At 50.1% G+C, this 16850-nt stretch overlaps 1 protein-coding gene and 1 long non-coding RNA gene across 3 annotated transcripts in view; both read left to right on the forward strand.

Moving 5' to 3' along the window:
- ATXN10 (ataxin 10) overlaps positions 1–11836 on the forward strand; it is a 166333-nt gene extending 154497 nt beyond the window's left edge. For both annotated transcript variants that reach the window (XM_047065235.1, XM_047065236.1), the window contains exons 11-12: positions 9889–10076; positions 10537–11836. In XM_047065235.1, the coding sequence (XP_046921191.1) occupies positions 9889–10076; positions 10537–10539 (191 nt within the window). In that variant the 3' untranslated portion in view covers positions 10540–11836. The remainder of the gene's footprint in view (positions 1–9888; positions 10077–10536) is intronic.
- LOC124501239 (uncharacterized) lies at positions 513–4027 on the forward strand. The gene is made up of 3 exons (XR_006959727.1): positions 513–1703; positions 1869–2082; positions 2784–4027. It is a non-coding gene; the product is annotated as an uncharacterized LOC124501239 (long non-coding RNA).
- Positions 11837–16850: the final 5014 nt, after the last annotated feature.

Raw genomic sequence — 16850 nt, forward strand, 5'->3', positions numbered from 1 at the left:
TGACTTTCTGGGAGCTGGGGGGGTCGGGGGGGTGGGGGGGAGACAAGCCAGCACGGTGACCCGTGGAGCGGACCGTCCGGGCGACCAGTGACAGTGATAACGTGTTCAGGCCCCTGGCACGTGCGGTTTGTGAACACATCCTCTGGGGCACCTGCTGCGTCTCGTCTAGTCTGAAATCTGCCAGAACCCCCACACTGTTTGTCTGTCATTGAAGCAGAAGGCTTGCTCTCTTAGAAGTATTTCTGACCCTTAGCTGTGCTGCGTAAACTTCGGACTTCATTAGCGCTAGACTGACACTCATTTTCTGTGATTTAGTTGAGACTACTCACTTCTTCTACTCCAAATACTAATTTCATTTTGAACTGTTTTTTCTTGATGTTTATTTCTTTATTTGGGGAGAGAGACCGAGCGGTCATGTGTGTGTGTGTGTGTGTGTGTGTGTGGAGAGAGAGAGAGAGAGAGAGAAAATCCCGCACAGGCTCCACCGTGTCAGCACAGAGCCCAATGTGGGGCTCGATCTCATGAACTGTGAGGTCACGACCTGCGCCGAAAGCAAGAGTCAGACACGCGACCGACCAAGGCGCTGGTGCTCCTTGAGCTGTCCGTTAGCTAGTTCCAGGGGTGCTTCGCAGAGGTAGTCACTCGAATCTCTGCAAGCTTATTTTGTCCTTCGGGATGCTTTGAAGAGAAAGGGACCTTACTTCACGTATCATCAGACCCACCATCCCTTTAACTGACTTGGAGGCAGAGGTAGGAGGCTTGCGGTTAGACTGAGCCACAGGAAGAACCGCTCTGTCCGCCTCCTCCCCCCGCCGCCCCCACTTCCCTCCTCGTCGGCCACGCTCCCGGACAAGTGCTCGGAAGTAGGTGGCGTGGTGGTCGCGAGGGTGGGTGCCGAGCCCGCCTCCCACCCTGGCTCAGCCGCCTGAGGGTGCGTGACCTCGGACCAGCGTGAGCCCCGGCGTCTTGTGTCGTCGTCCGTAAAAGGAGGGTGACGGTACCTGCTGCAGAGTGCATCCTGAGGACGGAATGCTTCCTCTGGGTCCTGGAACAGCCCCGACGTGTCCCGGGCGTGTCACAGCCGCTGCCGTCACGTTTATTGCGCTTGCTCTTACTGTTTCGTGCAGATACGCGGACGGTCTTGGTTCCTGTGAGAGGCGCTGGAATCGGTTCCTCTCGCAAAGCCTTGCTTACCGCGGGGTCCCTGCGGAGAAGGTCACTGCCGCTCACCCGACGATTCCTTTATCCCAGAGAGCACACGGTACTTTACGGACGTCCTCTTGCCTGGCAGACGGGGCCTGGAGCCTCCTGGGGGTCTCTGCTGTGCGACCACGGGCTTCTGCTCGTGATTGCTCCGTCCTCGGGGGCCGGGCCATCGCAGGTGGCTCCACGCGGTCTCCGGCCGCGGCCCCGAGTGGGGATCGCAGCACCAGGGCGGCACGGTGTCTTTAGGAGTTTGTCGTGTCCAGAGTGCATCTCCCCGACGAACGCTCCCTGCAGCACGAGGGCTGACTTCGTGTGGGGCTGGGCCCCCGCGCGCGTCTATTCGGTAACCTCTCACTCACGGACGGCCCACCTGCCCTGGAAGAGCTTCGAAGTAGGTAGAAGACGGGCAGGGGGCATTCGTCCCGCGGACGCCGAAAGCGTCTCTCCTTCTGCGCACCAGGAGCTGCGGGGACGAAGCCGGCGGTCCCGGCACGCAGGTGATCACCCGTTCAGTGGGAGGGGTCCAGTTCACCCCGTGACTGCAGCCTGAGAAGGGGCGCGGGAGGGGGGCCCGGGGAGGGGGGCACGCGGCGTGATGGGCCCTGGGGGGGTTCTTCCTGCGCCGCTTACCGAGCGCGTGCTGCGTGCCCACCACGTGCCAGGCGCCGCTGAGACGGGACACGCAGGGGCTCGCCCGGCGTCTCGGAGGTGACACTGGAGTGCGGCCCCAGATGCACATGGAACCGCTTCACGGCCCCAGAAGCCTTTAGTGTGGTTTCAGTTAGAAGTGGTGGTGGCCGTTTCTGATCCCGAGACCTGTCGTGGGATGTGGACGCCTCGCTCTGACCGCCCCGTGCCACACTGCCCTTTCAAGTGGTGAGTCAAGTGATTCCAGACTGTGTCATGCACGAAATTGGTCGCGGTGCCCTCGGAGCCTTTACCTCCAAAACCCCGCGGCTGTGAGCTACCCACGCAGCCCTCACTCGGCCGCAGGAGCTTCTGGGGTGGGGAGCGGGTGTGGTGACAGAGGGCAGGGGCCTCCTCCTCCCGTCACTCGGCCGGTGTCACTTTGCTCACCTTGGAGGCTTGGGCTTTACACGTGTGGGATTTGTCAAGGACCAAGCGCTCCTAACCCGGCTGGTGTGGAGGGGGTGGGGGGCAAGAGACAGACCGCGTCTGCACGCGTGTGACGGCGCTGGGGACGCGGAGCCACCTGAGGTGGGGGGAGAGGAGCAGAGGCCCGTGAGGTGCTGAGTGTCGGGTCTCCCCTGTAGAGGCTCCACTTGCGGAAAGTAAATCGTGCCTACCAAGGACAGAGAATGCACCCTTTGTTCCAGAATCACCTAGAAGGTGCTGATCGGGGTTCAGCCCAGGAAGAAAGTGTCTGACACAGCTCTGTCAGAATTGGGCAGTTTGTGTTCTTGGGCCTTGTGGCTCTTCCTGTGACGTCCTAGTCCCCTGGGGATTCAGAGGCCAGGAAACGGCCCCTGCCTGCAGAGGGGGTGGTTCCGGGATGACTCCTTCCTGCCCCTTCTTGGAGCTCATGCTAAACACAAGTATTATTTCATATTCTCCAGACTGTGGCCTGTAATCTACCAATCTGGCAGCTGTCCCCCCGCCCCCACCAGCCGGGTCAGTCTTCCCGTGACCACGCTCAGGATTCACAATTAGCCAGTAATTGGTAAATGAGCGAGGACGCACGCGTTCATTTGTCGGTGCCGCCGGGACACAACACGCGGCAGAGCCTCGAACGGCTCGGATCCGCACGGCGCTGGAGCGCCTGAACCACAGATGTTCCCTCATATGAAAATACAGAAGTGCGGAGGGAAATCAGATACCAGATAGGCCGACAATTTGGAGAAGGAGGAGGGAGCCAGATGGGTGGTTTGTGGCGGTTACTGGGCACACTCTGGCTTCCAGCGCCAGGCGGGGAGACCCCGGATAGAATCCGCACCGCAGAACCTTCTGCTTTAATTTCCTGACGGAGAAGAGCATGGGGTTAGCCGGATGACATAATGAGAGTTAAGAGCAGAAGGTAATTATGGTAGATGAAGGCAGAAGGAAAGGGAAGTATGTTGGCCCTTGGAGGTCGAGTCAGTCCGTGCAGGAGAAGCATGTGCTGCCCCGGGAAGGGAAGGAACGGTGGCCGTGTTTTCCAGGTGTGTCCTGACCGCCGGCCCTCGTCTGTCCGCAGCTGGGTGCCCCTCACCCTCCAGAAACCCCTGAATCGTGAGCTCTTCCTCCTTCACCACCTCCACTCGGACGTCCTCTGTGGTTTGGACAGGGTCCTCGTCCTCCGGCAGAGGCCTCGGGGGAGGCCAGGGATCCCGGGGCAGCAGTTTGAGAGACGCCACTTTTCTCCCCTCAGAAAGTCAGTACATGAAGAGCAGGGCTGAGGTTGGTGAGGGCCTGGGAAGCGGGGCCCCCCAGAACACCCCCCGACACGGGCAGGTTCTCCAACTTGCGTGGCTAGGAGGAAAGCGAAGTAAGTCATTGCCGCGGGAAGAGAAGCCGCCCTTTCGATGCCTGCTCGTCCTTTGCCTGACGGCATCGGCATATTTAGAAGTATTTTGTCTTTTAGCAAGGGAAAGCGTTTTCAGAAGCATTTTAAACTGACTACTTCTTGGCACTCTGAAAGATTCTTCAGTTTTACCACTTCCGTGAAGATGCTAGTTTAGATACGGAAGTCGTTTGAAAGCATCCTGATCTTTAGCAGCAGAACCGTAGCTTCGTATTACAAAAACCTTAATATTATAACGTGGCAGGTAATTACACGGTTTTTGTGAAACCCGAAAACCTGACCAAGTAGGTTCGCCTCATATCGAACATCCTGTTCTCACACCAACTTTGTAAAAGGTTTTTATGCTCTGTGCCCTGCGAAATAGCTGACTTTGTTAGGCAGTACGTAAATCCCATGCCATCAATGGGCTTGTTGTCTAAAAATAATTTTTCGAAATGTATCCCGAAAGCAAAAATTAAATGTAGATCCTATGTATATAGTACCTACATTTGTTATATACATATTGTATATGTTATGTTAAATATAGATGTATGCTGTGCATGTACAGGTTTATAACATATAAAATATCATAGATATTACATAGATAGTATGTATACACACATTATCAAAATCTTTTAACATAAGCTAAATTGTTTTGATTTAGATAATGTGAGTTTTTCTTTTTTTTTTTTTTTTTACATTTGTTTATTTTTGAGAGAGAGAGACACACACACCAAGAGTGTGAGAGGGGGAGGGGCAGAGAGAGGGGAAGACACAGAATCCGAAGCGGGCTCCAGGCTCCGAGCTGTCAGCACAGAGCCCGACGCGGGGCTCGAACCCACGAACCGTGAGATCATGACCTGAGCTGAAGTCAGCCGCTTAACTGACTGAGCCACCCAGGCGCCCTACTAATGTAAGTCTTTCAATGCCAGGACTTTAAAAAGCTCATTTATTCACTCAACAAATATTTATTGGTGCCTTCCGTGTTCTAGGCCAGAGGTAGGCAAACCTTTTCTGTAAAGGTTTAAATTTAGTAAATATTTTTGGCTTTGCTAGCCAGACAGTCTCTACCACACCTCCACAGCTCAGCCGTTGGAACATGAAAGCAGCCATAGTCAGTAGGTCAGTGAATGGGCATGAATAAAGTGCCAGTAAAACTTCATTGGTTATGGGTACTGAAATTTGAGCTTCAAATAATTTCCATGTGTCACCAGTTAGTAGTAGCTTTTGATTTTTTTCCCCCAATGATTTAAAAATATAAAAACTATTGTCAACTTGCATCCGTACAAAAACACAGGCCCTAATTTGCTGACCACTGTCCTCAGCATCCTTCCAGCCACAGAGCTGGAGCGGTGACCGGAACGGAGCCCCTGTCCTCCCGGGCCCTGCGTTTGGGTACACAGGTGTCTGATTCTGAGAACTGAACGGATGTTGCCCTTGTTAGATGGAACCTTTCTCATCGGACACTTCCAGCTGCAGTGTTTTAATTCTCTGACTTTAAAGTGAATTTGGCAAATCAGTCTGCTGGCTCGTCACATCCGTGTTGGGAGATTTTCTAGATCGCACTGTCTCTCGGCCTACATTTTTGTGCCTCACGAACACCTCATCACCCGACTTGTCCAAGGCCGCAGGGTTCGGTGTTGAGCCGGGTCTTTCTGAAGCCCAGGGCTGCGGCTCTGGGCCCGAGAGGAGCCTCCTTCCCAAGCAGGGCAGTTCTGGGGTGCTCATTGCCACTGTCCCCTTTGTGCCTGTGTCCAGACCCCAGAGTGCCCTGTTGAGGAGCCGGCCAGCCCTGTGCAGTCCTCACTCGAGTGCTGATTGCAAGGCTCTTTCAGGGCAGTCTTGTCGCGCACAGGCTCACGCCTTGTATTTGCAGTAGCTATGGAAACTTTAGAAGCTGTCTCTCTAAAGCCAGGCGCACAATAAAGCACTTCACGTGTTGGTTGGATTAGACTTTAGAAGATGTTTAATTTTCTCCCCCCGCTCTTTCTCTCTGTCTGTCTCTTTAGAGAGGGAACAAGAGGGCAATGTGAATATTAACTGGGACTCCCTTTAATCTCCCTAGCGACCCTTCGGGCTGTCTAGGGCTGCGCAGGCTGCCCAGGGCTCCGGGCTTTCACAGCCGCTAACGAGGAGAGCCATGCATATTCATGAGCCAGGCTCGTGTGCGTGAGATGCCGCTTGTAAGGGCTTGTTTCAGTGTTTTCTCTTTTCAACTCAAATTTTGTGAAAGAAATGACCGCTAAATTTGGTTTTTTAATTATGATTAAGTCAGAGCCCCTAGACAGTAGTGCTAAAGTGTTCTCCCTGGAAATAGGGACAAAGGAGAGCATGTCTGTGTGGCATTTAATTTATAGATGGGACAACACAGACCCCGAGTGTGGGTGCTCACTGAGGGTGGAGAAGCAGAGCGGGCCTTTCCTATTTGCTCAGGGCACCGTGTTCGAACTTCACGAAATCCTCCTTCAGGAGGAAATACGATTTCACATTGACGAGAATGGGAAACATACCTTTATGTGAAAAGTCGGGGTTGGGGGGTTGCCGTTCGGTTATTTCCGATCTTCAGGGTGTGCAAAGGAGCGGACTCCAGCGTGTGGCCCTACCTCTCCCGACCCCCCACTCCGTCCACACACATCTTCTTGCCTCCTGAACACCAGTTGCAGAAAAAGACAGACGTGCCTTTTCTGCTTTGGGCTTTACTGCTTCTTATATTAGGTTGTCCGCTGCGTGGCTGTGCCGCGAATCTGTCCCTCGAGAAGTTCACAGCGGCTGCGTTGTGCTCCCGGAGTCGTGCTGGCCCAGCCGGGAGCAGCGCCCCTGCCCGGTCTGACCGCCGGGAATCTTCACCCCTCTCCTTCTCCTCTGGGCTCCTCTTTTGCTACGTGCAGAATGGGGGGCGCGTGGGTTTTTCGTTTCCAAGCGCTTCCAGGGTGAAGTGCCGCTAAGCTGCCGTGGCACCGCTTCCACAAGGCGCGTTGGTTGCCTCGCCACGACGCACGTGATTGAGATCTGCCCTCTCATCTGCCCACGTGGGAATCCTCCCGGTGTCTCTCGTCCCATACCCTGTATCGACACCACGCACGCAGCCTCCTCGCCTGGGTTGCGTTTGTAGTGGGTTTCTTTCGTCTGATCTTTCTGCCGTGCAAAGCCCTGAGTCAGCAAACCACACCAGGAACCGGAAGGAAAAGCACAGCCTGTGTGGGTCACTGCTGCGCCACCGCGGCCCCACCCACGTGGCGGGTGGGAGCTAGCACGCCTCGTTCAGAGGGCCCACGGACCTCTCCCGACACTGTGCTTGGAACAGAGGCGGATCACACTTGCCCCCGAGGAGTTCGCAGGGCGTCTGGGTGGACAGGTAGAAACAGACAGTCATGGCTTCCAAAGTCCGCAACTCACTTTGTGCCTGGAGCCAGACTGCGCACATAGACGTCCTGCCCTCGAAGGTCACAGTCAGGTGGGCGCAGTGCACGCCGGAGACACGCAGTGAGCGCGCCTGACTCACGGCGCTCAGAGGCAGCCCGGGACGCGAAGGGCGCCCGGCGAGAAGGGTGCACAGCGACCACGGGGTGGGGGGAGGGGGGTCGTTTCCCCGTCACGCGCACTTGGATCCCTGAAGCTCTGGACGACGGTTCTGTGCTGCAGAGACGCTCCGCCTTTCATCTGGCGGTGTCCGGGCTGCATGGGATCCCTCCATTGCCGAGCCAGCGCCCCACCTCCCACCCCCGTCTTTAGGAGCCCTCAGTGGGACTTCAGTTTTCCTGTGTTCAGTTCTGTTGCGGTGAATTAACTAACAGGAAGACTTCTAAAGAAGTACTCCACTCCTGTCACTTAGCGCTTAGGACGTACACACACGAACCAAAATTCTTCAAGCGTATGTATTTATTTTCTTGCCTGAATTTACCCTTCTGTTGCTTGCTCCTTCAATCTGATCTCTTGATCGCTGCCCCCCCCACCCCGTTTGGTACAAAAAGTGAGGAGTTTGTAGAATGAGGTCATTCTGGATAAGAAAGTACTTGCGGCAAACAATTCATTGTTCAGAAATTCACTAACGCCTCAGAAGTTTTGTCACCCAGGATTCTCATTTTTATTCTTCATGCTGGCGCAGAGTGGGGGCGGGGGCGGTTCGGTGATTGTGGAAAAGGGGCAGAAATTCTAATTTAGGCCTTTATGCATCTGGATGTTTGTACGGACTCGGTCTCCAGAAAGGAAATACGGCCCTGTAAAGGGCCTGGGCTTTGTCATCGAAGGATGACCGGTAAGTGGCAAAAGGGCATTCTGCCACCAAAGGGGGACAACTAATTCTAGAATCAGCGTCAGCCGGGTGTCCACAATTCCTGTTCTGTGCCGTCTGGAACAGGTTAGTCATTTATACTCACAAGTGGTTTTGATGATAAACCTCCAGAGGCGAGCAGACGTCTGCTCAGCCTCGGCACTGCCCGAGGCCGCCTCCGGGAGAGGTGGGCCGGTGTGGACTGTCTGTGAGCAGGGGAGCGCAGAGGCCATGAGGAACTCCAAGACCTTGTCAGGATTGCGAGCCAGCGTGGGTGTGTCAGAGGGACTGGGACGGAGCAACCCTTTAACCCCAAGAAGACACGTCCTGAACATAAAACTGCCACGTTTTCCATGCCTCGGTTTGTCTGACTTTGGTGGACAAGCCTATTTTTTACCATTTTGCTTTGAGCTTTTTTTTTTTTTTTTTTAATGTTTATTTTTGAAAGAGAGACAGAGCAGAGCACAAGCAGGGGAGGGGCAGAGAGAAAGAGAAGGAGACACAGAATCCGAAGCAGGCTCCAGGCTCTGAGCTGTCAGCACAGAGCCCAATGCGGGGCTCAAACCCCGGAACCGCGAGGTCATGACTTGAGCTGAAGTCGGACGTTTACCCGACTGAGCCACCCTGATGCCCCTACTTTAGCTTATCGAACTAGGGAAACCGTTTGATTCACTTTCCCAAACACTACAAGAAAGAACCTTTATACATATTGAAGCCTTTCTCTGTGGCTTCCTGTGTCCAGTTGAGGGAGCTAGAAATGTCTGAGCACCGGCCTCACCACTATGCTGGGAGCTGGGACAGGGTCAGAAGTGTTGACCCTTCAGACTGGAGAGCCTGATACAATTTGGGGGCACAGATGCCCCCATTCTGACACCAGAAATGCCTGCACAGGAAACATCTGGCAATCGGGGAAAGGGTTTGTTTTTCTTGCCAGCTTCCATCCGATGGTGGGCAGGGAGGCCTTTCTTTATTGGAGAAAGCATCTGCCCCGCCCCAGGTGTTTGATGTTCCCTCCGGAACCACAGAAGGTGCCAGGCCCACCGTATTCGACACCTCTGACTCATCCCTGGACCCGGCGCCGAATGCTGGTTGGTACCCGAGGCAACTTCTATAGTTTTTTTTGTAGAACAACATACAGCAGCAACTTAATGCTTCCCTGAGATTTTCACAGCTCTTGGTCACTAAAAGACCTCAGTAAATGCAGTGATTCTGTCGTCTTCATAGGCTCTCTTCTGTCTGCTGTGAAGGCTGCTGTGCAGGCCACGCAAAATTAGGGCTGGGGCTCAGCAAGGCTGAGGGGATGAGATGCTTTCTTGAGAGCACAAGTATTCAAACTAAATACAGCAAATCCTTCAAAGGCCTTCTGGCTTCATCTTTCAAATGCGGCGGAATGAGGGAAATTCCATGGTGACTCCTAGGGAACAATTCTTATTTATAACTGAGCTTGCTCTAAACAAGATGAGTCCTCTCGCCTGCTTCTAACTTGGCATCTTTGTGACTAATGCTGTAGTGTTCTTATTCTTTCCCTGGTGGCTCCGTAACATTATCCAACGTGTGTGTGTGTGTGTGTGTGTGTGTGTGTGTGTGTGTGTGTTGTGTGTGATCATAGACCTCAGACGTGGCTACTCCCAGCTTTTGCTTGCTTGCTCGTTCATTCAACGGGTCTTGGTTAAGTAAGTACGTCTGTGTGCCCGTTGTTGGATATCACACACATGCACACGCACGTGGGACATACCGGTACGATTCCTGTGTCACGTCTGTTCAATCAGTTCCCCCTCTGGGTTGCTCATGACACGCGGTCAGGAGGAGCTCGTTCGCCAGTGCCGGGTTCGTCCCCCTCCTTTCCAGTAGTGCTCGTGTGGACTCCTGAACCGGGAAAATGTGTTGGCAGATTCCTTCACCCCGCTTCCAGTCCTGACCCAGTGGGTGGTGTATGCCATCCGAAACCTTACAGAAGACAACAGCCAGAACCAAGACTTGATCGCGAAGATGGAACAGCAGGGGCTGGCCGACGCCTCCCTGCTCAAAAAGATGGGTTTGGAAGTTGAAAAGAGGGGTGACAGGCTGATTCTGAAATCCACCAGTGGCACACCTCCGCTGGTGAGTATGCCGGGGGAGCAGCCGGTTTGTGCAAAGCAGCCCCCGCCCCTTGTTCCCTTGCCCACGGGTAGAGCTTCTTCCCGAGAACCCGGATGGGAGCGTGTTGCCTTCTCAGATGGCCAAGAAAGCCCTCAGTTTAATCGCAAATAACATTTTGGTCAAGCTTTAAGCTGCCGTTTTCTTAAAAATGAGAAGTTCCGACTCGTCTGGGGGGAGATACACAAAAAGCATGTCAAAATTTCTGTGCGGTCTAAAAGTTTCTGACGGCAGTTGGGTTTTCCTGACGAGGCAGCCGATGCAGGTAAGCCCCCTTTGTCTTGTGGAATGGGTTGTTTCAGGTCCCTCCCTCAGCTGTGTGTGTGCGTGTGCGTGTGCGTGTGTGTGTGTGTGTGTTTTCCCTTGGGTGATTCTTATAAATAGATCCGTTATATCTGCAATTTTGTTTTTTTTTTTCTCTTAGTGAACGAACTCTCCATTGAAGCATCTGAATTTGGGGAATCTGTTTCACGGACTTTCCATCTTCTGCAGTATATAACATTGCAAGTGTTTGAAGATTTGTTAAGTACAAATTCAGGCATCCATGAATCTTAGGTAATAGAGTTAGATGTGTATGAGCTCGAAAGTGAAAGTAACTTGAGTATTTTGTGGTCTCTTTGCTTTAGAAACGTAACCGTTCGGTTTCCTTTGTCCCCATGGATACAGTGTGCATTGAAGTCATATACTGTACTTACTGTGGCGGCAGATAATAAATTCTTTTCCTGGAGGGCGTATCCCTTATTCGGCAAAGACTGGGGCATTTGCTCGGATTCCATTTGTTCCTTCAGATGGCGGGTCGGCCTGATTACTTTTCTTCTCTGCTCGTTGGGTTTTCTGAACTCTGGCAGGCAGTTGAAGTAGGTTTCTCACTGTGATTAATTCTAGCAATCTCTTTTCACCCTTTCTGCCTTTCCAAAACATTGACAAGACTCATTTCCAGCTAATTAATTCGAGAGATGCTGAAGAATAGAGAAGCTCCCTCTTCATTTTAGGGACTGGGCTGTGCTGTCACTGAGCCCAGCCCTTTGGAACGTTGTGGGGACGATACAGGGAGTGAGTGGGGAGAGCGTGAGGGCCATTAACTCTTCTCTTTCCAAATCCCCCGGGGAACTAGACCTCCAGACCCATTGTTCTCACAGGCGCATGCCTGCGTCTTACCCACTTTCATGCCTCCTCCGTGAAGGGCACTCTGTGCCTAGGACCACAGGATTAAGGGACGTCCACGTCTCATTCAGTTTCAAAGGCACTGTCTCCTAAAGCCACTCCACGTTTCAGCCACGGCTCCACTTTCTGGAGTTGCAAAAGTAGTTTTGGGGACCAGGAGTTAGCTTGACCTACATCTGTCTATTTCTGTCCTTTTCTCTCTATACACGTACTCCCGTTAGAGGTGGAGCTGGGTTAAACGAGCACTGAAATCTTTGAGGCCGCCCAGGGCATTGATGTAACCAGCAGAGAGCTCCAGAGGGAGGTCACGTACGAATGCATAAAACGTTCTTGAACAGCCATGTTACTAAACTGTCTAGATTTTGCACAGTCCCTGTTGAATCTTCCAAAATAAAAACAACGAAGACCCAGCCAGAAGTTTTACAGAAATACCGATTGTTCTAGAATAAAGTGCTTCTAAGTTTTTTTGTAGCCATACGTAAATTGCTCTGTACAAACAGCTTAAGCATGTTCAGAATGAAATAAAAGTTGTCCCACGTGCTAATGTACTCTCGATTTCTGAAGCAACGTCAACTTCCAGAATTGTGGTAATCTGTAACGGTTTTTTCTCTCATTTATGACATTCCATCAGTAAAGAAGCCTTTTTTCAAAATTTAAAATGCACAAAGAAGTCATTCTTTTCTGGGACACAAAGAGTTAACATCCTGTTCTCAAATAGAGGCCCTCCAAAGGAAAAAAAAAAAAAAAAAACAGTGGGAGTCCCTTTTCCCTTTTAACAAGTTTGCAATAGACACTTCTTTTTCTTCTTCTCTCAATGGATGTATGCACACCAGTGGAATCAAACAAACATGCAGTATAAGCCATATAATAACAAACACAAATAAACAAAAGGGAGCCTTGTGTGGGAACACAGAAAGGGGTAATGGCTGTGTGTTTTCTAACTAGGAAATGTGGGGCTTGCATAGTGAAAACATGCTGACGGCTGCATTGTGGCTGCTTGGATGCCCTGGACGGTTAATCCTCCCGCACAGCCAACAGCTCCCCTGCCCTCTACCCAAGGGCTTGGCGATTCTGAGAGCCTCGTTGTACATGCTGCAGGGGATTAAATCACCACCTCCATCAGTCATTTAGAAGAAGAAGAAAGGAAGGCAGGCCAGCCTTACAACATTTGTAAAGGGACAGAACGGCCACAGCAAGTTTGGCGACCACGTTACTGCTTCCAAGAGCAAACCAGCAAAGCACTTGCATTTTTCAGCCTGTTTCATTATAAAAGCTAGTAGGGGAAGGCTTTTCTGCTTGATACGGAGTCTAGGTATTTGCAGAAGGGTTTCGTTCAACTCGTTCACAATGGACGCTGATATTTCAAAAATACAATTTTTTCACAATTTTAGTAATATAAGAATTTGTATTTCTCCACCTTAATACATCTTGTAGGTTTGCTTATGAGTTGTTTGGGAAACTAATACTGAGACACATTTTTGGTCAGGAACCTGTGAATCTAGCCGCAGAGCTTTGGAAACTGCTAAAAGATGCCCATGTTGCAAAACAGGATAAAGAGAATTGATTGGGGTCATTTGGGCTGCCCATTAGTAGATTTTAAATCAAAAATCAACATCTTATGTGTGTGTATCTTGTGCCCAGTATCTACTGAAGGCATCAATTTCCTGCTCTTTTCACCATACCTGGGATCTGAATGTCATTCAAATGTCATTACTGTCTTTCTATTTCCATCCCTGAATGAATGAACAAAGACGTTGTGATAGAAACGCCAGTCTCTGCAGGAGAAAGACTGTAAAATACATGTTCCTCATCAGTAAGTTCTGCACGTAAAGGAACCAGTTTCTACATGAGAGTCATTAAAATTAAGACAGAACTGTAAAATGCAGAGAAGTTGACATTTAACCTAACATTTGAAATCTAATACAAAAGAATCCTAACGTTTAAAATCTAATACAAATCCAGTCCAGTCTGGGGGTGGGGGGAGGGGGTGGGCGTGGGGACAGGAAAGGAGCACTTTTTTGGTGCTGTCCAAGGTCCTGATTGTTTCAGCCACAAAGGCCCATATATGAAAAATCCTTGTTTTCCAAATTCACTTTTTCCCCCTTGAGTTATATGATATAATATGTTTTTCTCTTCCTTACAGATTTTTTCAATATACTTATTTTGATTTTTTTCAGTTAGATCTTATTTAGGTGATATTTCACAGTATAAATTTGATTTAGCTTGTATAACATACATGAATTTTAACCGACTGAGCCACCCAGGCGCCCCCTAACATACATGAATTTTAAAGGTACGTTTTTCCTATAAATGTAGTGGTTATGGTTCCCTCATCACAACCAGAGACAGTTGTGCCAGTGGAAATGACTTCTTGGAGGTTTCATTAATTGATCACTGTTTCAATTAAAACCTTAAGTTGGAAATACTAGGTTAAGTGCGGGTTTTGTTGTTGTTGTGGTGGTTGTTTAAACAACATAATATACGTCCTCCATTTACACACAGCTGTGTCGTGCTTATTTTACATCAGTTGAGCGAGAGTTTGCGTGATGTTTTATAGCACGGGTGTAATTGTTTCCGCCACCGTGTGAAGCGCGGTGGTTGAAAGGCACAGACTGAAGTGAGCACAAGGGTGGCAGGTCCCCCGCCTCTCTCCTGTGTGACTCTGGGCACACCCTGTAAGCTCCGTGCCTTCATTTCCTCACCACTCGTGGGGCTCATGATACCGCTGACCCATAGGAGTGTCCAAGGGTAGAAATTAATGAATGCACCGCGTGGTAAGCATTCGTTACTGCCCGTTTCTCTTACTGCTGTGACGTGCATCGACAGGCCCTTCACACCCTCACCGTGAGCATATCTGGTGGACGCACAGAAACGGCACCGTTTCTCCTGCCCCCGTCTGCACAGTGCTGGATGCACAGTGGGTGCTCACAAAGGTATTTCATTTCTTCAGCAGATACTTGCACAATGCCTTCTGTGTACCAGGGAATGCTCTCGGCACTTTGAAAATATTAGTAATATAATCTTCCTGGCAGTGATACGGTATGTGCTGGTACTGATCCCATTTCGTGGATGAGGAAGTTGAGTTGCAGACAGCAAATGCTTAAATGATTAATCGCTGTAGTTAATTAGAGGAGAAGGAGTGAGGAAGAAAATACAGCTTCTTTCCCGGAAGCATGGAAAATAAACATAGCGGAACTGCCTGGATCGTGGCTCAGGACGTAGAGCAAGGGGCGCTCCATGGGAAGAACATGGGCTTTGCAGTTAGAAAAACCCTAGGTTAGATCTCAGCTCCACATACTGCCAGCTGTGTGGTCCTGAGCAAGTTGCTTAACCTAAGTTAAGCCTAAGTTTCCTGGGGGCACAGCAATAACGAAGGCAGACATGGTCCATGCACTTGTGAAGCTTCTGTTCTGATGAGAATGGCAGGAGATTAGCAAGGAAACAGATCGATGAAACAAGAACGAGAGCAGCACGTACTGCAGCGAGTGCTGTGAAGAAAACGGTGATACAGATGGCAAATGGGGTGTCCTTTCTGAGACGGCCCCTTTCTGAGAGCTGGGGCAGAGCATTCACAAGACAGCGACAAGCCACCGAGGCCCCGAGATGGCAAGCTTCACGTGGGCAGCGGCCAGGAGGGTGGCTAATGGGGCCAGCGCCTGGTGACCAGAGAGCAGCGGCATGAGAGTGACTAGGTCACAGGGGTAAGCAGGAGTCCGACCGCGCAAGGCCTCCGAAGCCATGGGGGGATGTGAGTCTTGCGTGAAGTACATTGGGAAGTGGCATTCAGCAGAGGAATGGGAAGACCCACTTCACGTGTTTCAGTGACCGCTCTTGCTGCCACGTGGAAAAAATTGCAGTGGAAAAAAGCAGAAGCTGAGACATAATTCCTGGGGCTACTGATGATGGCGACTTAGACACGTGCGGGTCAGTGGCTGTGGAGAGACGGGCTTGCGTTTGGTCTGTGTGTTGGAAATGGAATTCATAGGGTCTGTGGGTGGATTGTTGAGGATGGGCTAAACGAAGGAAGCAAGAATCACTCTTTAAAGCTTTGTTGAGCAGCTGGGTAGATGATCGTATGTTCACCGAAGTGGAAAAGTGTGACGTGGAGAATAGTTCTGATGTGGGTTTTGTTCGGAGCAGAGAGAACCAAGATTCTCTTTGGGGCAAACTAAGTTTGAATGCTTTTGAGACCTCCCAATGGAGAGGACTTTAAAGAAGTAATTGAGTATACAAGACTAGAGCTCAGAAGGCAGGTCAGTGCTGGAAATCCGTGTTTGGAGTCATGTAAACATATTTGAGGCCATAGAGTAAATGAGATTGTCTGGGGACAGGAGTGTGGATGGAGAAGAGGGCCTACTACAAAATGTAGCCCACATTTTCAGCCTCCATGTAAGCCAACACTTAACATGATAGCTTAAGATATTTCCATATGTTAAAAAGCCCTCATGAAAAGAATTTCAGTGGCTGTATCATCAGAATGTTCCATAGTGGACTTAACCATTGTCTTATTATTAGAACATTTTGTATTCTTTTTCTCATCACTATAAATGCTGTTGTGAACATCTTGGTGCATAGAGCTTTATTTGCGTTTTAGGGTGCATACGATGGGATGTCTCAGAAGGAAGGTAAGGGGCTAAAGAAAGTTTTCTTGGAGAATTATTTATGTCAGGAAAGAGGGCACTTCCAAATCCATGGTGGTTCTGACCAGCCTTCCTGAAGACAACTAAAAAATAGGCCAAAATATGTTTAAACCACTATTCGAAGGTGCCAGGCAGCTAACCAGATACAGTGAAAAATTATGGGGCCGGGATCCAGGAATAGACAGCGGCTGGGAGATTAGTCTGGTGTTTGGGCCACTTTTTCCTCTGTAGATATTTGTCATTTCAGAGGGGGAAGCAGAGAGGCAGAGTGGCTCATGGTGCTTATCACAGCCTTGAGGAGCCCAGGCCATGGGGACTATTGCCTGGTAGACCTCTCTTTCTTTAGATGGGACCCCAAAGGGCTACATCGGAAGAGTAAATGGTTGAGAGACTGCACTCAGTTTCAAATATTTTCAGCTCCAGAAACTGAATCTGAGAGACCTGGTATGCTGTGCCATCAGACATCCTGGATTAATTACTGCCATCCCAGGTGAATCCTCTCTGGGAAAAGATACCACCATAAGTCTCAAGTTATTTGTGTAATTTTCCATATATGTTCTCTAGCACTCAATCAAAAATAAACATGAGGCGACAAGACAACATGATATGATTAGGAGAAACCATTAGTAACTAATAGAAATGAGAAATTAGGAAAAACCATTAGTAACTAACAGAAATGAACACAGAAGGGCTCCAGATAACAGAGTCCTCAAACAGAAATTTAAAACAACCTTGTTCATTATGTTTAAAGAGACAAAAGAGACCATTGAGGATTGACTTTGAACATATCAGCAAAAGCAGGACACACTATGAAAAGAAATCAAATGAAAATTCATCAACTGAAAAAAATACAACCAAAACTAAGAAATCAGTAGTTGATTTTAACCACGAAAGATAGAAATTGCAAATGGAAGACCAACCAATCAAAAATACC

The sequence above is a fragment of the Lynx rufus genome, unplaced genomic scaffold (genome assembly GCF_022079265.1).
Source record: "Lynx rufus isolate CCGP_SWC_20201006 ecotype Redwood Valley unplaced genomic scaffold, mLynRuf1.p SCAF_7, whole genome shotgun sequence".
Classification (NCBI taxonomy): Eukaryota; Metazoa; Chordata; class Mammalia; order Carnivora; family Felidae; genus Lynx; species Lynx rufus.